Here is a 24281-nt window from a genome sequence, read left to right on the forward strand (position 1 = left end):
TTTGTAACCCACCACCCTAAGTGATCCTGTTAAAACCCAAGGCAGGTCTCACCACGCTGCTTCAAAGCCTACAGTAGTTCTAGCTTTTACCTAGAGCAAAAGCCAGAGTTCTTACAAAAGATCCCATGTGACCTATCCCTCATCATGTCTTGTGTTTCACTGCTTTCCACTCCTCGTTCTCTCCATTTGGCCACACTGGCCTCCTTGTTGTGCCACAAACATACCCCAGGGCCTTTGCACTGGCTGTCTCTTCTTACCTCCTCCAACCCCAGGATGCTCTTCCCTGAATATCCTGCATGGCTCACTCCCTAGTTCTTGCAGGTCTCTGCCCCCAAATTACTCAGAGGACTAAGATGTCCCCCAATACCCTGATCTAAATCAGCCTCTCTCTCATTCTTTTTTTTTTTTTAAGATTTTATTTTTCAGCAACCTCACTCCCAACATGGGGCCCAAACTCACAAGCCCTGAGATCAAGAGTCACATGCTCCACTGACTTAACCAGCCACGTGCCCCAGCATCTTTGTCATTCTTGATAGTCTTACCTTGCTTCCCATTTCCCGGTAGCACCTTGTACCACCCACCGTACCACGTATTGTTAAATTTTTGAACCTGTCACCCCCTACACCAACAATGTCACATCCATGAGAATAGAGGGATTTGTTTTCCTATTTGATTCTCTGCTAGTATGTAGATCCAAGGCCTGGCCACATAGTAGGTGCTCAATAAAATAAGGGTCCATGAAGTCAAGACATCTTATCATGGCCATCTTATCAAAGCCAGAATGTGATCCCCAGTTCATGTCCAGCTGCCTCCAATGCACAAGAAGGGGAGAAAAGTTCGGAAAAATATGGAAAGACCATCAAGATGTGGCCTTCTTTTATTGCTAAGTCTACATTTATTACATGACCAGAAATGTTAAGAAACAAGATTTTGGTTACAAGCTATCAAGTAAAATAGTGGGAAGACCCCCAAAAGAAGGTTTAATAGAATGATAGCATCAAAGGATTTGCCATCATAGACTTAGAAACAGAATCTAGAGTGAGTTTTCTGAGGACCCCCAACTCCGTGGTGGCCAAATCCACCAGTAGAGTTTGGGGACCAAGTGGGGTGGGGTGTGCGGAGGCTGGACCGTCCTTCTGGGTGATCAGATGCTATGCCAAGCAGAAGGTGATGGTGGGACCACAGACAGTGGGGCTCTGAGTGGGGGCTGTGAGGGAGGCTCCTTCCACATGGGCACACAGCCAGCATCATCCCAACACCTTAGGTCTTGAAGCGACATCAAAATCAATTCAGTCCAGCTTCAGTCATCATGGATATGCTGTCATTTTTCTCATTGAGCAAGTTCTGTGTGATTCTACATGAATTTCTTGAGTGTCCGCTGCAGAGGGGCGGGCGGCTCCCACTGGGCCCGGCAGGGAGCAGGAAGGGTGTGGCCCTGGGCTAGGGGGCATGGCGCACATAGCAGCAAATACAGAGGCCCTCGAAGCCCGGAGTGAGGAGGGGGAGCCTGGTAGACGATGCGAAAGAAAGCTTTCCAGGGAAAGCAGCATCTTTCTCAGCAAACAGCCCTGTCTGTGTCTGGACGCGGGCCTAGTCGTACATTTGGCTTTGAAGGAAACGGGGTGTCTCGGGCATCTAATCCCCACCAGCCCCTGAAAGGAGCCACAGGAAGCCCCGTGTATCTGGAGCTCAGGGACGCGGGAGAGGCTGGCATCCATGAGGAGGGACCTACTGGTGGTGACAGAATCAGGCGGGGCCTTGAAGGCCACGGTCGAAAGTCTGCACTCGCCCAAACTGGGCAGCAGGGGAAGGGCTTTAAGCCGTTAAAGGGGATTAAAGCTTTGCAGAGGGGAGCCGAGTCCTGCGGTCAGCCGCCTCGGGCTCTCCCCGGCAAACTCTGGCACGCGCCTGGCAGCGTGGCATCTGGACCTGGCACCCCCTTCCTCCCACGGAGGGAGTGAAAATAGCATCTCACCAACCCCGGTTACGTGAGGCCCGAGAGCTGCTGGGTTTAATTTATCTTGCTTGGTTTCCGCTGACAGTTTTAGTAAACCAATTTGGGTTTGATAGTAAAAATAATTCTGTCCTCAGGGCCCCTCACACCGCCTAAGTGCTTGCAATTGTTACTTATCGCCTTGGTGAAAGAGAAGGAGTTTGCGCCGTTGGCTGAGCGGGGTAGGTGGCCCCTAGTAGGTGTTGAGCACAGTCTGCTGAGTCATGAGGACGTAAACCACGCGTGGCAGGCGGGACGGGACTTTTCTCTGCCTCTTTTATGGGGCGGGTCTGTTGGTGTCATGGGCACTCACCTCTCCACTCCAGTGGGCCAGCATCTGTGAAGGGCCTACTGTGTGCCAGACCCCCCCACACACAGCTGCATGCTTGAAGCCAATGAGCCATAGAGAGCACGATGAACGTTAGGACGCATTATTATACAGCGATCGTAAAGGCATAGATTAGAGGTACAGGAGTAGAGAGCCTTACAGAAGGGAAGTTACCTGCATTAGAGAGAATGTATGCAAAGCAGGGAGCGTGGGGTCCTACTCGTCGCTGGCAAATTCATCAACAGAGACTCTGATTACCAGGAATCCTTATGAGATAGTATGACCTTATGAGATAGATAGTCGCCACACCCTGGGTTTGCAAATGATAGAGAACTTGTTAAGTGGCTTTCTGGGGTCACACGGCTAACAGAGGACTGAGCCAGTGTTCACAAACACACCATAGCCTCCATTTTTAGGGACTTGAACGGGCTTTCCGGGGTCCAGACTTATGTCTCCGTGACGCACCAGGGAGGTTTCCGGACCTCCAGAAACTCAAAGTTCAGGAAGAGAAGTAATGCCATAAAAAGACAGCCTTGGCCAGATGCAGGCTAGGTGGTATGGCTGGAGGGGTGAGGGGGAGGCAGGGAGCAGGACGCCCCATTAGCTCTTTGTCACAGAGAAGGTGACCTCCAAGCCAAATCTTGAAGAGTGTCAGTGGCCAAGCTGGAATGGAGGAAGGGCATTCCAGGAGGAATCCCCTGGGAGCAGGGCACTCAAGCCGTGACAATAGGGACCGTTAGACCCAAGTGGATGCCCAGAATTGCATCATTAATTAGAAATGTCTGCCTTGCATTATTGGAATTAGAGGGGGGAAGAGGGAGTGTAATCATAAAACAAGTCAGGACCCCCTCCAGGCTAAACCTCCTTCATACTCCAAATGCCTATTCCCCAACCCACTATGTACCTCTCAGCTCCATCGTCTTACCTAAAACACCACTGAGCAGGAGCCTTTTAAAACCTTAAGAATTTCTGAAATCTCTCTTTTTCTTCCTCCTTCTCCCTCTCTCTCTCAAGATAAAGCATAGAAAGGAAAATAAAAGAATTGAGTATTTATTGGTGAAACCATTGTAGAATGGAAGAGCTGAGAGGGGAAGTCACCTGCCTAGCGTCACACAGCAAGTCAGAGCTGGGACCTGAGAAACAACTTAAGCGTGGCTGCAGATGCTGAGCACAGTAGTCAGTCGCCGTCCTGAAAGTGCCACATGACAGGGAGACAGAACAACTGCTAGAGTCCAAAAGGGGTACATTTAAATCGGGGCTCTGTTACCCCTACTAGCTCCGTGGCCTCGCTCAGGTGATGGCAGGTGGCTATTCCCCGCCTGGCACACAGAAGATGCTCAACAGACATCTGTTGCATGAGATGATGAGCTTCTGACACAAACTCAGCAAATAACCACAGTCAACTCCACTTTCATCCCTTACTCTGTGCCACATTTTGTGCTCAGTACTTGGCATGCATCATTTCATTGATGATGACACCATATGAAAAATGTCTTACACTCACCCAGCCAGTTGCCTGTTTCCCCATATTAAATCATTTCACTCCTACCAGGACAGCTATGTGATGTCACTGAGGTTTCCCCATCCCTTCTTTCTTTCTTTCTTTCTTTTTTTTTAAGATTTCATTTATTTAGGAGTAAAAGAGACAGTGAAAGAGAAAGAAAGAATGAGCAGGGAGAGTGGCAGAGGCAGAGGGAGAAGCAGGCTCCTCGCTGAGCAGGGAGCCCGATGAGGGGCTCGATCCCAGGGCTCTGGGATCGTGACCTGAGCCGAAGGCAGCTGCTTAACTGACTCACTCAAGCACCCCCCACTTTTTTTTTTTTCTAAAGATTTTATTTATTTATTTGAAAGGGAGAGTATGAGCTGGGGGAGGGGCACATAGACAAGCTGACTTCCTGCTAAGCAGGGAGCCCAACACATGGCTCCATCACAGGACCCTGAGATCATGACCTGAGTCAAAGGCAGATGCTTAACTGACTGAGCCATCTAAGTGCCCCATGGTCATCCCTTTTTTACTGATAAGGGAACAAAGGCTGAGAGAGATAAAATTCCTTGAGGACACGGCTGGGGAGGGGTGGAATGGGTACTTGAACTCAAATCTCCTTGACCAAAGCCAGTGTTATAACCCCACAGTAAATAGTAATGAGTGCTCCATAGGGAGAAATGCCTTGCCCCATCTTACAGAAGAAGAAACTGAGGCTCAGAGAGGTGCTTCCCCCACCCTACCCACCCCCATTTCTGGGGACCTATTGCAACCATATATCTCTGGAAGAAAAAAGTGTCACCCTGCTCCATCCAGCTTGCTTTCTCTGACTCTGCTCCAGAGCCAAGCCCCAAATCTCTCCCTGTTTATGGGCCCAACACGGTTCTCTAACCAGAAAATAAAAGGACCTAATAACAAAGCCCAGTAACCGTATGATTGATAGCCATGGAATATTTCTCTTCAGCTACTGCCAACCTGTACTGTGCTAAGTTAATTCCGAGCCCTAAAAATTAAGTGCCTTATCCAGATACTACAGTCCTTAAAATAGGGATGTTGCTGCTTTGGGCTGCGAGAATTCAGCTTGAGATCCAGGCAAGAAAGAAGGTCAGCAGTCAAGGGCAGCATTGACCCCAGGAGCACAGATGTCCAGCAGAAAGCATGGGAGCAATGGCCCCAGTAGAAATAAAAACCTTCAGTCCATTAGTGGAGGGAGATGGGATTTCCTCAGGGCCAAAAGTTGTAAGGAATCCAAGAACAGCCAAGTTCCCAGAGCCCAAATCCCATCCTGTTGCAGATAAAGAAACTGAGGCCTGGAAATGGGAAGAGTCTGTCCCAAGGTTACTCTGTCAGTCAGCTATTGCTGCCTAACAAATGACCCCCAAACTCAGCAGCATCAAACAGCAAGCTTGTATCATATCTTACGAGTATACAGGTCAGCAAGGCGGTTCTATTTTTGGCTGGCTTTTGTGGGCATCTCCGAGCAATGATGGGTTGGGTAGGTGGTTCTGTAAATTGTGGCTTGTCTTTCCTATGCGTTTGGGGTGGGTTGGCCAGCAGAGGGCTGGGCAGGCTTAGGGATTGCTTCTCTGCTCCCTGCTCCTTCCTGCAACAGCTAGCTCAGGCTTCTTCCCCTGGTGGCTAGCCCAGGTTCCAAGAAGGTGAGAAGCAGAATGCAAGACCTCTTGAGCCTAGGAATTGGCTATGGCAAGTCACAGAGCAAGGGTCAGCCCACATCAGAGGGTGGAGAAACACTCCACCTCTTGACGGCAGGTGCCTTGAAGCCTTGCTGCAAAGAGCATGAATACAGGGAGGGACAGAGCTTTGAAATCATGTTTGCACTCAAGCCGCCTCTGCCAGGGAAGAGTGGGGGTCAGACCTCAGGTCTCCCAGTTCCTCGTTCAAAGCTCCTAATGACATCACTGTGCACAGCAGCCCTATGGGTGGCCCTCACCATCCCCATTTTACAGAAGGAATCCAAAGCTCAGAGAGGTGAGAAACTGGCCTATGATCCCACCCCTAGGAAGTGAAGGAGATATGATTGGCACTTAGCTCCTGGTACCTAGAATTTATTTTTTTTTTTAAGATTTTATTTATTTATTTGCGGGAGGGTGGGAGGGAGGGGGGAGGCATGAGTGTGGAGGAGAGGGAGAAACAGGCTCCCCACAAGCAGGGAGCCCAACACAGGGATTGATCCCAGGACCCCAGGATCATGACCTGAGCTGAAGGCAGATGCTGAACCATCTGAGCCACCCAGGCGCCCCAAGGTACCTGGAATTTAGAAGGCTCTGAGACTGTTTCATTCTCTAAATGATGCCTCCAACATGTGGGAGAGAGGAAAAGGCCTTTGCTTGTGGTAGGAACTCTTGGGTTCATGTCCCCGCTCTTCCACTTACCGGCTGTGTGACTTTGGAAAAGCCATTCTACTTCTCTGAATCTCTAAATTCAGAGAATCTCTGAAAATTCAGAGAATTCAGAGAATCTCTAAATTCTTTAAAATGAGGATCATAATGGTACCCACTTTTTTGAGACTGAGAGGCTGAAACCCTTGGCAAGAAGCTGGTACATTACACACAGTGAATGACATAATTGGCAGCTCTGATGGGGATAATCATGGTGAATCCTTTCTCCTGGCAGGTACACACACTGAACTCTGTTATGCAAACACACACACACACCCATGCACTCATAAGGATTAATGGACCCTGAGCTTGGCATTTGGTGTGACATTGAGGTATCAAGAGGGTTCATGGAAAAGTGCTACCCAGGCAGGCGTCCACCTGATTGCTCCCCCTCTCCGGGGATGAACATGGTCAGTGGTGGCATTTCCCACCACCTGCCTGTGTCCTTCCCCTCAGCCCCTCCATACTCTTCGCAGCCCTGGTGTTGGTGAAAGAAGCTGTGGGAGTGGACCCGCACCCCGTCCTGAGCTGGGCCGAGCGCCTTGCCGGTGCACGCCTAGGAGCTCAGGGCATTTGCATACAATTAAATCTGACACCCTGGGGAATGCAACCACTTGTTTTATGAAGCCCTGACATGCGGTGGCCTTGCACACTTACTGTTCCGTGGGGTTTATTGAGGGCGCACGGTGGGGCTGCTTATGGCACTAGATCACCGAAGGCCTAAGGCCTGGCGATAACAACTTCCACGGATCAAGCCCTTACCTCAAGCCAGGCTCTCCGTGGGCAGGGTCCCTGGGTCAGCTTACTTAAATCTCAGAGCAACCAAGGAGTCCAAACAATGAGGTCCCCCATGTCACCGAGGAAGACAGAGATGCTCAGAGGGGCTCTTGGAGGCTGGCCAGCTGGGCGTGGGGTTCCAGAGTTGGGACCGGGCTGTCTGACGCTGAGCCCGTGGGCCACACCCCTTCTCGGCATGGAAGCAACATGATCCTGACAGCAGCCGGCAGCCCTTGAGAGTTCTGAGCGGGCCAGTGGCGCGGTCAGTGCTGCAGTGTGGACAGTGTGTGCAGCCGGTGGCCATGACCATGGTCCCCTGATGGCCGTGGCCGAGGGGAAGCCACTGGATGCCCGCCTGGCACCTCCCAGGAGAGCTCAGGTGAGCCCTCGGGGTTTTGTCTTGGAGGAGGCTTCCTGCGCACGGCCCACGCGCCCCCCGCCTGCACTGGCTTCCGTGGGGCACTGTGACAGCCCAGCCAGGCCACCACTGGCTCCGCGAGTGACGCCTTCTGTGTGTGTGCTGGGATGGGGATTCAGAATGACAGGGACACGTCCAGCAGCTGTCAGTTCCTGCTGGGGATAGCTCGGTAACATCTTCCTCCGGCCACGCAGAGCACGGGCCCCTACCACCTGTGTGTCTGTGTGTGAGTGTGTGCGCATGTGCACGGGCATCTGCCAGCCCTGAGTGCGTATACCACACACTTCATGTGCGTGTCATAACATGCACACCACACACACATACACTATAAGCACACACACACTGCACAGCATACACCACACACACCACATACACCATACACACACAGATACCACATACACATCCCACACACCACACACACACCATACACACTCACACACACAACGCACACCACACACACACCACACATACCATATACACACTGTGCACACACTGTACACACCATACACAAACCACACACACCACATACACACTGCACACACACCCACCACACACATCACACACACCATATACACACTGCATACCATATACCACCATACACCACGCACACATACACCATATACATTCACATACACCACACACACATCCCACACACCACACACACACCACACACACCACATATACACACACACTGTACACACACCACACATATACCACATACATACCACACACACCATACAGATGCCACACACATGCCACTTACACCATATACACATTGCACACTATATACACACCATACACACACCACACACAGCACACACACACCACATATACACACACACTATATACACACCACACACACACACCACATACATATCACACACACCATACAGATGCCACAGACATGCCATGTACACTCTACACACATGTACCATGCACACACCACACATACACACCACACAGAAACACACACACGACAAACACACATTCAAACACACGAACACACACACCAGAAATTGCAGTCCACCCCTAATTATGCTTTAATTATGCTTTAATGGTGGTCTCTCAGGGTCACCACTTGGGCCCTGATTTAGAGGTCCTAATGGAGAAGACCTCAGAGCCCACCCACTAATTTCATATATTTGGAGAAACTCCTATCCAGAAAGAGGAAGAGGTGTGGGTATCTCCACACAGGAAAGTCATGGCAGGGCCACAGATCTGTCCGTGGTCCCACTTAGGTCCCCAAAAGCCCAAGCTTCACCAACCTATGTCTGAGACCTGTCCCTGAACCCTACTGTGATGCCTTCATTGCTGCTGAAAGGGGAAGGGGGGAATGTTGGGTCCAGCCTTCCGAATAAAATGAAAGCGTGAGGCACGAGGAGATCGTGGCCATTGTTAATATATATTTTTTTTTTACGGTTCAGGGATTCTGAGATTGTCACCTGGGGAAACTGAGGCCCAGGTTGGGTAAGAGACTCATCCATAGTCACAGAGCAGAGAAGTCGCAGAGAGGGTGGCTCTGGGAGTGATCTCCTGATACCGGGGCTTTGCTGCCACACTAGCCTACCTCTCTCCCTCATCCCTTTGCAGGACTGTATCATTCATTACAAATATTCATTTAAAGGCCAAAGATGGCCTTTCAATCAAATTCCTGGCCCTCATGGCCTCCTTTACTGCTCTCCACTGTATTATCCCCATCTTACAGGGGAGGACACTGAAGCTCGGGAGGTTAAGCCGCTTTCTTGGGTCACGCAACTAGAAATCAGCACCTCGAGGGTTTGAACCAGAGCCCATTCTCTTGGCTCTGTCTCTCAAGATGGAGCAAGATCACCAAGCTTGTTAAGGACTGACTTTTTTCGTAGATGAAACAGCCAGGAGCTGGTGGGTTTTCTCCGGGTTCAGGAGGCTGGGTGTGAATTGTCTTGTCATTGATCTTGACAAAGCTTTGTGTGCAGCATTCAGAGATGGGCCACCCAGCCAACGATGTGGAAATGAGAAGCAGCTCAGTCCAGGAGTGGTCGCAGAGGAAAAGCATGTCCAGCACAGGAGTCTCATTCTTCTCTTTCTCTTTGGGGAGGAAAGGGGGAATTGGTGGAGACGGGGAGAAACCAGAGAAGAGAGGGAAGGTGGTGGAGAACGGAGTCTGAGGCTCCTCCACACTGAAACCACAGCATAGCAGTCCCTTTGGGTCCTGGCTGCTGGTGCAGCCTCTTGGAGAATTTTGAGAGACATTGACCCTGGGGCCCACCTCCCGAGATGCCGAGGGTCTGAGTGATCTGGGGGTGCAGCCTAACCACCATGTGGATGGTTTAAATCTCCCCAGAGACTGTTATGTGCAGCCAGAACTGAGACCCACCGGCCAAGCCTGGGTCCTAAACCTGACCTCGATGGATGCCTTGGTGAATGTCTTGGGAGAGAGGAAGCACCAAAAAAAGGCAATAAGAAAACTGTGCATTTTTTAATGCATTCAGGTGTCCTTTCAGGGAGCCAGAAAGATTGGTTTTTTATGTCCTCCCTGGAGCTGGCATGGTTTCTTGTTCTTTCTGCCATTTTATCAAATTTAATTGAAACCAAATGAGCACTGGGCCACAGGGATCCTCAGAAACTCCACAGTGCTGAGGCCTGTCAGTCTGATCGTGCAGCATCATGAAGGAGCACAGAGGCCTTGGGACCCGAGCCTTTCAAAACTCCATTTACTCCTCTGTAAAATGGGACTCATGACATAGCTTTGTGGTTGAGGGGATCTGATGAGAAATGGACACAAAGGAACTCTGAACAGTTCTTTTTAGAAATTTTAATGCACCTAACCCTGCATTTATGGGTACTGGGGTCTCTCTCTACCCCCTTATTTAAATCCTATGGTTTACTTAACTAGCATCTCTGCAGTCCCATGGAGGTCCTGTCTTAATTGCAACACAGTGTCTTCTTAAAGTCACTTAAACTCTCTGAGCCTCAGTTTGCCTATCTGGAAAATGGAGGAAAAAGTCACCATAATTCATCCACATAAATGACACTTACCTCACCTGCTCCAAGCCCTGTGCTGGGCTCCAGGGATACGGGAGAGGCATGGAGAGGGGGTGGCTGTGTGGCTCAGTCGGTTAAGCATCTGCTTTCAGCTCAGGTGATGATCCCAGGGTCCTAGAATCAAGCCCCGCATCCAGTTCCCTGTTCGCAGGGAATCTGCTTGTTTCTCTCTTGCTCACTCCCTTTCTCTCTCAAATAAATAAATAAAACCTTAAAAGAAAATAAAAGAGCATGTGGTTTCAGGGAGTTTGAGCAATCCGTTGTGAGAGCTGGCAGGTTCTGCCATAGGTTTGGACTCTGGCTGTTCTGTACGACCCGCTGTTCCAGCTGCAGTATTTTCTTCACTGCTGGGTGCCTCAGTTTGCTTCTCTGTGACATGGGTGAAGATAGTAGTACTTACAGGCTTTGTCTGAGGATAGAAGTGGTGTGTGAAGTGCTTGGTAGAGCTCCTGGCATGCCGGAAGCCTTATGGAAAACTTGGCTCATTATCATATGGCTGTAAATGCAGGGTGGGGTGGCGAGAACCTAGGGAACTCGTGGGATTCATAAAATGTTGTCAAGCAGAGAGGTGAGATCCCTTTATTCCAGATGAAGGGACCAGCACAGGCTGAGCAGGTCTAGGAGTTGCAAGGGGTCTGGTGTAGGAAGACGTTGGAGACACCAGAAGCGGGCTGGGGCCCCCACAGTGGGCCCTCAGGAGTCCAGGAAGGCTAAGAAACTGGACTTGATTCTGTGGGCTTCATTTTGCTTTTTCCACAGCCCTGTTCTATCACTGGTGACTTCTGAATTTTTCTCCCCTTAAACTGCATATAAATTGGCTTGCTTTCTCACTTGGCTTACTCTAAGCAAAATAATGTCCATGAAATTAGAAGTTTGATGTGCAGACCGTATATTTATATATATTTTCTAATTCACATTTAAATAAATACATAACCATTAGACATTTTCAAATACGTTTGTCTAGCTAAAATCATCTCGTGAACGCCCCTGGGGAAAGCCTTTTAAAGGCAAGATTTCTAAGCAAGGGTCAGCCATTTGTTTAAACAGGAATAAAGAAAAGCAAGGTGGCTTGCTCATCATTTCTTTCTACATCCTCTGTAGAATATTAACTGCAGTTACAAAGATCACCTACCACCTTCCCCCTTGGGGGCACCTGCAGCCCCCGAATGGCAGCGTACACCATGCTTAGGCACACACTGCCCTCTGCTGGCCATAAGAAGAAAGACTCCGCCCAGAAGGGTTTGCTAATCTGTGTCAGAATCAAATTTGTATCCTACCCTAAGCTCTTTGGCTCTCTAGACCCTACTGAAAACAATAATGGGGATCCCTTGAGCAATATATATCCTTTCTGAAGAGGTAATATATTCACACGATTCAAAATCCAAAAAGTACAGAAGAATCTACTGTGAAAATTACGTTTCCCTCGTTTCCACAGCCAACAACCTCCTCTCCTGTGCCCCTCCCTAGAGGCAACCACGGTGACTAGAGTTTCTTATGCACCCTTCCCAGACTCTTCTTTTTTGTTTTTTTTCAAGATTTACTTTTAAGTCATCTCTGTACCCAATGTGAGGCTTGAACTCACAAACCCAGGATCAAGAGTCACATGTTCCATCAACCGAGCCACGGGGTGCCCAGATTCTTTTGAAGTATACTAAAAAATGTAGCAGAAACTTTCTGTCTACCAAAAGAAAGTGCTCCCCCCAAGACTAAAGCCATCAGTTTAACGCTGGTTTTATTACATACTCAATTATACATCATCAATAATGACAAGAAAACGAGGCAGATTTGTTACCAGGAAATGTAAAATGTTTAGGAGACAGTCTTTTTTTTTTTTTTAAAGATTTTATTTATTTATTTGACAGAGAGAGATCACAAGCAGACAGAGGCAGGCAGAGAGAGAGAGAGGGAAGCAGGCTCCTGCTGAGCAGAGAGCCCGATGCGGGCCTCGATCTCAGGACCCTGAGATCATGACCTGAGCCGAAGGCAGCGGCTTAACCCACTGAGCCACCCAGGGGCCCAGGAGACAGTCTTTCAACACAGGGATCTGTAAAGAAGAAATATTACCTTGGCAGGAAAACCACAGTTGAAATGACGAGTCTGATGGAGTGGACTTTAGTGATGTTGCCATGAGAGTGTAAGGCACAGCGGGAGGCCGGGGGCCATGAAGTGGGGCCTCCTCATACTGCAGATTCTGTTTGTAATGTTTTTCACACTTTCTGACTGGCACGAGTCACACTTTTTTTTTTTAATATTTTATTTCTTTACTTAGTGGGAAAGGGCCGAGGGAGGGAGCGAACCGCAAGCGGGCTCCCCGCTGAGAGCAGAGTCAGATGCTGGGCTCAAACCCCCAACCCTGAGATTGTGACCTGAGCCAAAATCAAGAGTCCATGCTCAACCAACTGAGCCACCCAGGCATTCCTTCATCACTTTTTGGAGACATGTACATGTGGCTTTCACGGGACATCATGTAAAATAGTGGTTCCCATCTCAGGCTTTGGCATCCAACACACCTCAGGTTAGAGTCCTGGACCTGATTCTTTTGTGACCTTGGGCAAGTGGTTTCTCCCAGTTGAGCCTCAGTTTCCTGATCTAGAAAATGGGCATGAGCCTAAGTCTTAGAGTGTAAGTTGTTGCTTGAGTGCTTAAGACTCTGTTGTTATTCAAAAGCTAACTAAGGATCTTGGGAGATCTTTTCTCAGAGATCTGGCCCAGAAACAAGGAGGAGGTGGCAGAGGACACCAGAAGTGGGAGCATTGGATAGTGTGCCCACAGATGGCTGCTCAGACCCTGGAAGGGGCTCCAGATTATGCCTGGAGCAGGGTCAAAGTGGGGAGGGAGAAGGAGCTACACCGTAGCCAGTCAAGGTCATGGGCTGGCATTGGAGTGGCTTATCAGGCAATGTAGTGGTGTCATGGTGCCAAGCTTGATTCTGGCAACGATCATATCAGGAAAGAAAGGAGGGGGTAGGCAATCAGGGCCACGGGAGTGGGTGGAGCAGAAATCATTTGGGGCAGCTTCAATCATATAGAACTTCCCAGTTAACCCATGGAGGCAAGTGTTGAAAGCAGCCAGAACAAGAGGGGTTCCCCTCCCACAACTGATACAAGTAAGTCCATTTGGGATCAAGATTCCAGGCAGAGATGGGATCAGAGCTACAGCCCACCCTGGGTGCCAGCTGAGGCTCAGCTCCAGACACCTGCCCCTGGGCTGATGCTGATTCATCCAACACACGCTCAGCATGGTGTCAAGCTGGGGATCCAGAGAGCAGGGAGCTGGACAGACCTGCCCCTGCTTCAGGGAGCTTCTGGTCTGGTGCGGATGCCCCAGACCATTGGAGTGCCGAGTGCTGAGCTCCCTAGGAGGGGTGAGCACAGAAGGGGCCCCTAGCCTAGACTCAGATGGGGCAATGGGGGCTCTGTGCAGGAGTAAATCACAGAAGACCATGATGGGGATGAGGGGGCAGGAGTTACCCAGGTCTACAGCAGCAAGGCTAAATTAGGATTCAGGCTAGAGGGGACAATAGTGGAAAGCCTTGCAGGTGCTTCCGCATACCTTGGAGAGACTGATGGATCATTGATTCTGGCTGGAGTGTAAAATACCGGGGTTGAAAGGGATAGTGAGGAATGAAACTGTGGGGAGATAAGGGGATGCAGCTAATAGGTACAGGGGAAACCCTGAAGCTAGGGCCAAAAGTTTGCACTTAACCCTGAGATGAGGGGCAATGTCTTTGTAATTGAAAATTTGCATAATGTGTCCTTAACCAATTTAACTTCTACAGCTCAGTGGCACTTAGTACCCTCACAGTATTGTGCAATCAACACCCCGTCTGGTTTTAAAGCACTCTCATCCTCCCCAAAACAAACCCCACTCCTGTTAAGCCAGCAGTCTCCATTCCTCCCAGACTCTTCCTCCCAGCCCTTGGAAACCACCAAGCTGCTTTCTGTCTCTATGACTTTACCTATTTTGGACATTTCTTCACAGTGCAATCATGCACCTTGGGGCCTTCTGTGATAGGATTCTTTCACTCGGCGGGAAGTCAGGTTCGCACCTGATATAGCATGGGTCCGTGCTTCGTTCCTATTCACAGCTGAACGATAGCCATTGTAGGGATACACCGTATTTTGTTTCTCCATTCATCTGCTCCGTGCAGGGGCCAGATTTATGTTTTGGAAAGACTCATCTGGCTGCTGAGGAGAGGGACTGGAGCCAGGCAAGGAGGTGGTGTCCCACAGTTCAACTGAAAAAGGATGGAGAGAACCTAAAGGCGGCAGCTGAGGAAACAGGGCGAGAAGGAGACCCAGAAGCTGAGGTCTCCTGGTAGGACCTCCAGGGAAGCCTTGCCCTCTGGCAGCAGAGAGGGGCTGGAGCAGTCAGGGGCTGGCCCTGTGGCATCTTCCCTGAGGGGCACCTGCTAGAAAAACTCCAGTCCCATCGAACCCACCTACCTGCGGGCACCTCTCCTCCTCTCATTTGTCCTGGAGTCATGCTGACATCCTGATTTCTCAGCACCTCCCTGGATGGTCTCTGGCTGACACATCACTCAGGTCCTCAGTAGAAATCCCCTGCTCTGCCCCAGGCCAGTCTCTGGGCTGCTAAGTCTGCATTTTCACCTCAGCTGCTGAGGATGGTCCAGCAGAGGGACCCTGGATGCCCCTGGTGTATAGATAGGCTGGACAGCAGGTGAAATGCACACTTGTCTTTCAAGGTGGGCAGGGGATCAATCACCAGCATTCGCATATATTGGTGGAACCCATTCATCAGAAAGGTGGATCCAGAAGGATTCGGCAGAGGATAATCTTATTCCTACACTGTTCCTTCATTCATGGTTTGTTTGGGATTTGTTTTGTTTTGTTTTGTTTTGGGGGGGTCTTTGTTTGTGTGTTTGTTTTTTGGCACTTCTTAGGGTAGAAGCTTCAATTTTTTTAGGTCTTCTGGTCATAACAAGTGCGGCTTAGTCTACTCATCATAAAACACCTGAATCCCATTCATTTTCAAACTTCCTGCCCCCACCACAGGGCTCCTGGGGCTGGGAATTCTGCAGTGGGAAGGGGCGGGATGGGAAGGGGCTTCCTTCTAATAAAAAGAGCCTGACCGGACAGCCTCGTTCTGCTATGGAAGATACAAAATGCCGGGGGTTTCCTCTGTTATGGGGAGCTTGATGAAGACAAAGCCTCCTGAATCTGGCTGCTCTTGGCTTTCCCTCCTGCTGGACCCCATCATCCTTTCAGGATGGGGAAGACTTTTAAGGAGACCCATAGTGGCTCCTGTCTTCAAAGTCCATATCTGGTCCCAGAAAATGTGAATATTCTCTCCATTCTTATCAACAATAGGCAACTGACTTCCAATGCTTCTTTCTCTCTTGGCTCTGCCCCAAAGCAGGCAGACATGTCTGGACTGACTTTTGTCATTACTCTTCTCTTGGGGAGCATCAAAAGCAGTCACTGTTCCCCAAACCTCAGAGACACCTGCTATACCACCAAGAGTGACCTCAAAGCCCTCCTTACCTGGCTTAAGGGGAGGGCAATACACTTTTTCCTCTCCCCCCATTCCTCCTCCCAAGTGATGCTGTCTCTGGGTCACTCCTTCCTACGTGCCTCCTCCATGACCCAATAAATTCTCTGCCTTCTGCAAGCTAGAGATAGGGGAGGATGGGTTTAGACTGAAAGAGATGCATTGATGTGGTAACAGGTGTCCCCAGGGCCCTATCTGAGCCCTGCTGCACCTGTCACTGTGTTCCCACCATGCCTTCCTACTGCAAGCACCTCATGAGAAGCCCAGAAGTGCTGGGGGCTTGGTACCCCTCAGAGCCAATGAGGGATGGAGGTGGAAGCTAAATTCCCAGTTCCCTCTCCCCCAAGGCATGTTCTACACCATTTCTGCAGAATTGAGCCCAGTGCCCACAGTGGAAGTCTCCCACCAATGACTACACATTGGCTCTTTTGTTTCATCCTCTCTCTCTTACTCACCATGCTGCCTGGGGTGGCCTTCCAGATCTGCCAGATGCCAAGAGACACTCCTCTTTGCTCAGCTCAGCTTCTTGGAGGACCCAATTTCAGTCAACAGTTTTTTTTAAAAAGTAGGAATGCTTTCTTTCTTCTTATGCTCTTTGCTTATTCTTAGCTTAGGGGACTTCTGCTGAAATCCCAGGACAATAGATGTTGCAATGAATGGTCTGTTGCACACAGTTTACAAAAGGCATTCACATAAGTTAATGTTTCTCAACCTTAGCGCAATTGACATTTTCGACAAGATAATTCTTGGTTGTGGGAGGCTACCTTGTGTCATGTCGGATGTTTAACAGTACCCCTGTCATCGCCTCCCCAGTGGCACTCCCCCCACCGAGTTGGGAAAACTGCATCTCTAGACATTGCTCGTTGTCTCCTGGGGGACAAAACCACCCCTGTTGCAAACCACAAATGGAAGTCATCTGATGTCATTTGGGGTAAACATTTGTCTAAAGGGAGCATGATCTTGGCGACCATGATGACAGTGATGCTGGTGAGGATGATGATGGTGGTGGAGTGGTGATGTTGGTGGTGATGGTGACATTCATAATGACACGGTGACAGGATGCCACATTCAAATGACTTGACCGCATTTTTTCAGGTGCTGTCAGTGCATTTGATGTTTGATCCCAGATTTCTGGGATGCCTTACCTCACTCCGGCAGCCCATGACATAGACTGGAAACTCACAGTCTAGGAACTTCAGAGAAACTGGTGCCCTCCGTGCAAGTATCAGAGCCAAGAAACTAACCAAAGCATACTGCTTTCCAAGGCAGTGCACTCTGCCGCTTCCCGCTTTACAAAGCACAAAGAACCATGCTAGCATTTTCAAATGAAATCTATTTGCCCCCTTGAAGATGCTTCTGCCACACTTAGATCATTGAAATGAGTGATAGAGGAAAGCCAAGTTGCAGACTCTCTGGAACTCACTGTTAACAGTATATCAGCTGTGAAGTCAGTTTAAGGAATAAATATTGGCGATCTACCATGTTTCACACTAGCCTAGTCCAGCGCTTTCGTGAACCACTGATGTTTTCACAGTTCTCAGAGTTAAGAGGCTCTTCCCTAACACAGGTCAAGAGCTGGCATCAACCACACCGTTTCTGCTATCAAAGAGACTCTCTGGCAGGCTCTTTCATATCCAAGCATTTATGGAGCACCAATGGCATGCAAGGGAAGGTTGCAACTTCAGAATTTCAGCGCAATAGGGTTTATAGGCTGGAGCCCTCGCTGAAAACTGGCAGAGGGTATGACTCTACAGCTCTGTCTGGAAGCCACACATGGACAGCTTTTGTTAGGAGAGAGTGTTTTGGGGGTGGTGCAAGGGAAGCTGATCTCCCTAAGCTGGCCCTTGGGATGACCTTACAGGAGGAATGTGAGAGGTGCTGGGGAGGTGCTGGGGAGGACATCACTGTGAATACAATTCATCCCCTGCCCTGTGGGAGCCACCCTTCCACAAAGGTTCCTTGTCTTTCTGTTGCTTTGTTCTTACTACCAGAAGGAAGCACTGGCTTGGGCGGTTTCCACCCCTCCTCCAGCCTCCTGTATTGCCTCCCAGACTGTGGAAGGGGAATACTGCCCTTGGGTGCTGGGTGATGCTGTCAGGAGGGAGGGCTATCTGTACTCTGCATCCATTTCTAGGAACTTTGCTGGGGACCATTTCCTGGAATGCCCCTCTCTTCAGGCACTGTCTGTCCGCTACAGCCCTCCAGGCTTCTGTGTCTATAGCCACAGCTAGAGAACACTGACCACTGGGCAAATTCCTTCAGGAGCCATGATCTCATTCCCTAACTCCTTCTACCTGTGCTTTGCCTTCTCACCATCCCCTGCTTATCAACCTTACAGTCCTCTAAACTTTCCTGATGATCCGAAACAAGCATCACCTCCTCCAGGGAAGCCTCCAGGATGCTACCCAGTCTCCTCTCTCTGCACTTACCTGGATCATGACTGCCACCTCAGTCCCTGGTTCCCTAGTTTAAATCCACTACTGCTCTGTGACTCTTATGTCCCCTGACCCAAGCTTGGCAGATAGGTGTTCAAAAATATTAGGGAGATGGACACAAGAAAAAGTGAGATGTAAGAAAGAAACTAAGGAGGAGACTGGGAGGAAAAAGAGGCATGAGTTACTACCTGTCCACAACCAATGCTGATGTACCTAGCATTCTTTCAATCAGAGATCCATTTTTATCCAGCACACCTCCCATAACACATATGTCCGCTGCACACAGAAGCACTTTCCGGATTATTAACTATGTATTGCCATCCTGTTGTTTAGTGTCAAGGTCCTTGCCTGCATTCCCGCATTCACACTATGAATACTGATTCCAGGCTTGAGCCTCTTTCAGGAATAAAGTGCCTCCGTCCCGCCCTCTGCCCCATCCCCTGAACATCACAGATACCAGGTCTGATTTTGAGGACTTTGCCACATAATGATTGGAAGGCTCATTTCACCCAACATGGAGATGCAGGTTCTAATTAGGAGGCAGTCAACTTGTTCTGCTTCTGAGAATGGAAAACCCATGCCACACCCCCGGCAGATAGACAGTGCCCGGCGCTCAGCTTCACTGGCACTGAACGCAGGTCTCTTACAATTCAGCATTCCACTGTGCAATGAGCTCCTTGCAGGGAACCATCTCCCGTGTAAGTCCCTCCCCAAACCCAGGCACCATGCGTGCTCGCGGGCAAGATCAGCCTGTCCTGCTCACACCTGTGGTCTCTGCCTACCTCACCCCCAGTTCCTACCTAGTCTGGAGCTTGCCGCTGAGTATGTTGCCTGAAAAAAATAAATCAAAGGCTTGTCAAATGTCCATAACTGTGTCTCACAAGGCCCCTCCTCTTCTGTCTGCCCTGTTCCTCTAGCCTGAACCTGAGCAACAGTGACATCCTGACTATCTATGACGGCGATGAGGTCATGCCTCACATCTTGGGGCAGTATCTTGGGAACAGTGGTCCCCAGAAGCTGTACTCATCCACACCGGACTTAACTATCCAGTTCCACTCAGACCCCACTGGCCTCATCTTTGGGAAGGGCCAGGGATTTATCATGAACTACATAGGTAAGTGTCTCCTCTAGTCCTTTTGTGTGTGCATTAGTGTGTGAGTGTTTAGATGGTTTCTTCTGGATATGTTTTTTAGGGGGTTCTGTGTTACATGGATCTTTTAATATATTGGCACAGTAAATATGTGTAGCTTTTAGGCATTTGGGCTCTCAGGTTGGAAACAACAGGGTTTGAGTTTTAGTATTGCTGTCAATGGTTGTGTGATCTAAGGCAAGTCACTTGACCTCTCTGAGCTTCCTTTTGGTCATCTGTAAAATGGAAAAAACTGATAGCTGCTCCAGAGGCTCAATATCAGGACCTAGTAGATGATGCCTCGTGACTTTCAGATTTGTGGTGTTTCCGTTGTAGTCAGCAGGGATCCTAAACCATCAGCACACTCTCCTGCATTTGCAACTTTTCAAAACAGCATCACCACCATCTTGCCTGACCAGAAGCTGGGCTCTCCCTAAGGGCTCTTCTTCCTCTGCAGCCCCATCCAAGGGAGACCATGCATTCTCTCCCACCCCCTATACTATAAGACCTGGAGAGGCAAGAAGTATCTTCCTTGCTCTTCAATGGGGTTTCCAGACCATTCCTCTCACTCTCACATTAAAGCAGAAACAAAACCAAAAAAAAGCTGCTATAAAGTTCAAGCCAAGTTCACACTTGGCCATCCAACACCTCTTCTTACTGTTTTCTTCCATCCACAGCCTTCTCTCCTCACTCCTCATCTGTGACCCCCTCTTCTTCATTGCTGGCTCTGTCACCCTCCTCAGAACACTGGAGGGTCTCAAGCACCACACTGAGCCCTGTCCTCTGTCCATCCAGACTCATCCCCCATACACTGTCATCCAGTCCCGAGGTTCAATGCGATGCCTCTCTGTGTTCTATTGCCCCTAATTTGTACTTCCAACCTTGACCTCTTCCATGAACTTTCCACCTAACTCCCTGCTAGCTACCTTCTTGCATGTCTAACCAGCATTTCAGATTTAACATGGCCCAAACAGAACTCCTTCTCTCCCTACCCCCACACCCCACCACCACCCAACTTCTTCTGCTGCCAGCAGTCCAGGGATGGCTGTGAAGTTCCACTAATCTCAGCCCCAGAAAGAATTTGACCTGACAGAGCTTCTGCTCCAATCCTGTCACGTCACAGCAGAAGAAGCCTTGGGCCACCGAGGATAAAGGTCTTGCTTCTCAGGGCCAGACACTGAGGCTCATACCTGGGCTTCCTGGATCCCCCAGTTCTTAGTGTTTCTCTGATATTCTTGGCAACAGCAGAGAACTTGGGAGACACAAGGGGGTACTTAAGACCTCACCTCTTGGCATCCAGGATGGTGGATGATTACACGCTGAGCATTTCAATGGGCAGGATTCACACAGCAATCCGAGAACTTGCTTGAGTTGCCCAGGAACGAGGCAGACATCTTGATTTCCAGGATGGAAAAGGGGGAAATGAGGGGGTGTCATTTTGCCAAGTCTCCCCACTATCACGCCCACCATCAAAAACCATCTGGTTTGGGCCAGATTCTCCATCTGTGATTCCTTCTTCCCCCCGGCTTGAAGATTTGCCCATCCATCTCTATTATGAAGTATTCTCTGTGTCCCACCTCTTGCCTCTAAAACACAAGCCCCCTCTCTGACCTTTGGCTATCTCAAAGAGCCAGATGCATCTGAAAATAAGTCCCCTGCCTTTTTTGTGTGTTTGTTTCTAGCTCTTAGATGTTTCTCATCCCTGCCCACTCTGCCTACACCTCTCAGAGGGACAGACACAAGTGTTGATCTTTTTCATGTTTCTTGGAGGCCTTTTCCCCCTTGATTGTGCTGCTAAGTGTTTTCAGAGTGCTACTGCTGCTACTTTCTGTGGATCGCCCACTCTTTACTGGGCAGGGCCCTGGACACTGGGGGACGGCTTGTGCTGGCTGCCCAGGTGAGGCACCATCCAGAGTCAGCTGCCTTTGGAGGGAGAGTTTTTAGTGACTTGGCTTCAGTCTCTCTCCTTAAACTTCTCTACTCCTCATTCCCCTGCCCCCCACTCCCCAGTTGGGAAATGAGGTCATAGTTTTTTTTTATTTGTCTCCTCCGGTGTCCAAGTCAGTCTTCTGAAACCCCATTCAGCTCAGTGGTGGAAATCTGACCCTATCCAAGGCCACCCAAGGTTAACCCGGAAATCTGGCCAACGTTCAGTGTGGTGCTGTCATGAAGAGAAGGGGTTCCTCTTCATTGAAGCTGAAAGTTAAGATTTGTGTGACAATTTGAAATTAGCAGGAACTCTTCCATATATTATTTTCTTTCATTTTAAAAATGCATTATCTCCACTTTCTACAGAGTTTTGTCCACAAGAGTCTCTGCACATGTGCCAGCCCCTGAACTAGGCACCAGGAGCCAGACATGAATGGACCACTCTCCCTGCCTTTATTTCTCTGGCTGGTGAAATGGGGGAGGTGGTTCCAGGGTTTCAGGGATACATAGCCTAGCTAATATGGGCAAATGTAGGTGACATGCGATGAGAACAATCCTGTTCTTATTTCTGTCAAAGAAACACACACTCAATTTCACAGGGAAGGCAGGTGGGCTTCTGTATTTAATTCTGATGCCAATCAATTCCTTGTGACTATCCATGTTGAAGACCATGTTGAAAAGAATTCTGAAGAGTCCACGCCTGAGGTCTGTGGAGGGAGAGTGACATGACATGGAGGGAGAGTGATGTCTGCTGTGGCATGGGAGAGGTAGTTGCTATCCCAGGTCTAGATCTAACCAGACGTAGATGCAATTCTCATTGAGATGAGGGATCACAGAGAAGGTTCGGGGGTTTTATGGTCATCTAGAGATTTCAGAAGCTCCTAAAATGATCTCAAGGCCAGCACCTAGCTCTGCAACATGGCCAAGACCAATCTGTTAGGACTGCTGGTAAACGTTCCACAGGAACATTCTGGGCTTACCTCATTCTGACCTCTCATAATTCTGCTTTACCTAGACAGAAGGAAAGAACCATTCTCCTCATCAGTGTCTGTGGCCAAGGGCATAGAGGCAAGGGAATAAAAAAGCAGAGCTGAGTAAGCAGTGTTTTTCAAAGAGATATTAGTCACGTGTACTTATTCCTCTAATCCTAGGATAATAAGTAAGCTCCATATTGTAGGTCAACTCCAATCAAATGACAGTGGTACCTAGGATGATGTCTGCCATGAGCAGAAGACCAGTAAATGGCAGCATGTACTCAGTGCATTTGAGTATCTCTTTTGCCCAAGAGTTAGACCAGGTTGCCGATCTTGACCATGAGACTGGCAAATGGTGGCACGTACTCAGTGCATTTAGGTATGTTTTTTACCCAAAAGTTGGACCGTGGTGCTAATCTTGACCATGAGACTGGGAACATGACTTCAGATCCCCATATTCCTAGGGCCTGACATACAGTAAGTTCTTACAAAATGTTAGTTGAACAAATGAATGAATCCGTGTAGAACTCACCTAAGTGTCATATAGTGCACATTAATTAGTTTTCACATTACCCTCAGCGATAGACAGGGTCATGACTCTTGTCTCAGTTCTACAACTGAGGACAATGAGGTTCAGAGATGTTTATCAACATGACTGGAGTCACACAGCTTCTAAAACAATGACCAGAAAGGAAGTCCTCCAACTCCTAGGCCAGTTCTCTCATTCTTCACAAAGTTAAGGGCCCACGAGGGCAATGATGCCAGAACCTCCATCCAGGGTGCTAGCTAAACACACGGACTCCTGAATCAGAGTCTCTGAGGGTAGAGTCTAGGAGCTGAAGAACAGGAAGGCTGTCTAACTCGGGCAAGGCCACTGAATTAGTAAACAGTAGGGCCAAGATCTGAGTCCTGGTGTCCCTGAATCGATCATCAGGAATGTGAGGAATGTCACAGAGGAGATGGGAGATCCCACGGGAGAATGTCACCACGCTGGCTCAGACTGAAAAATCAGACCAGCAGACCTTTCTCAGTAGCAAAGCATTTGGCACAAGACAGACCCCATACCCAGTATCTACCCCTGTTTCTCCTCTTTTCAACCACAGTTTGAGCATTTGCAGCCGTGTCCTAAATCCAGGGCTTGGCTGATTTTTCAAAGGCCTAAAAATAGAGATCCCTTTTCCCCATGAAGCAATTCCAGAAGCCATTTCCCTCTCCCCTTATTCTTGTAGACACCCCTGAGATCTCCATTCCCCAAATAAAATCATGATGAAATCCCAGGAAAAGCCGTTGCTTGTTTCTCAGAATGACTTTCCTGCAGACAGGGAAGGTGCTTGGCTTTCCCCAGAAGCATATAAGAACTGCAGATTAATTATACAGCCTAATTAGCTCTCTTCTCAAAATCTGTGCAGTGGGCACTTGGATGCAAGAATAGTAATAGTGGGCTTTGCATTGTTTCCTTAGTAATGAGGATTTGCAAGAAGGAAGGCAGGATTATTCCAATCTGTGATACTGAGCTGTGTGTAACTTATTTTGGAGTGTGGTTAATGTTCACTGATGTTATGCAAAATGATTTAAGGAATGCACCAATAATTATTTTTATTTCAGCAATTGAGTGTTTGTCTAAATCTGTATCGCAAAACCATATATTACAAATTCATCAAACCCATGAATTTTCAGACATTCTTAGGATGAGGCTGAGTGTGTTAGCTACCATTGCTGCATAACAAAATATCCCCCCCAAATTAGCAACACACATTTTTTAAAGATTTATTTATTTATTTATTTATTTGGGAGAGAGAGCGCATGAGCAGAGGTGGGGGGTAGGGCGGAAGGACAGGGGAGAGGGAGAAGCAGACTCGCCGCTGAACAGGGAGCCCGACT

General features: G+C 49.0%; 1 protein-coding gene across 4 annotated transcripts in view; it reads left to right on the plus strand.

Moving 5' to 3' along the window:
• SEZ6L (seizure related 6 homolog like) overlaps positions 1–24281 on the plus strand; it is a 182864-nt gene that overhangs the window by 133335 nt on the left and 25248 nt on the right. For all 4 annotated transcript variants that reach the window (XM_045081487.1, XM_045081488.1, XM_045081489.1 and 1 more), the window contains exon 10: positions 19286–19482. In XM_045081487.1, the coding sequence (XP_044937422.1) occupies positions 19286–19482 (197 nt within the window). The remainder of the gene's footprint in view (positions 1–19285; positions 19483–24281) is intronic.

Source organism: Mustela putorius, unplaced genomic scaffold, assembly GCF_011764305.1.
Source record: "Mustela putorius furo isolate JIRA1106 unplaced genomic scaffold, ASM1176430v1.1 tig00000578_pilon_pilon_pilon, whole genome shotgun sequence".
NCBI classification, from domain to species: Eukaryota; Metazoa; Chordata; class Mammalia; order Carnivora; family Mustelidae; genus Mustela; species Mustela putorius.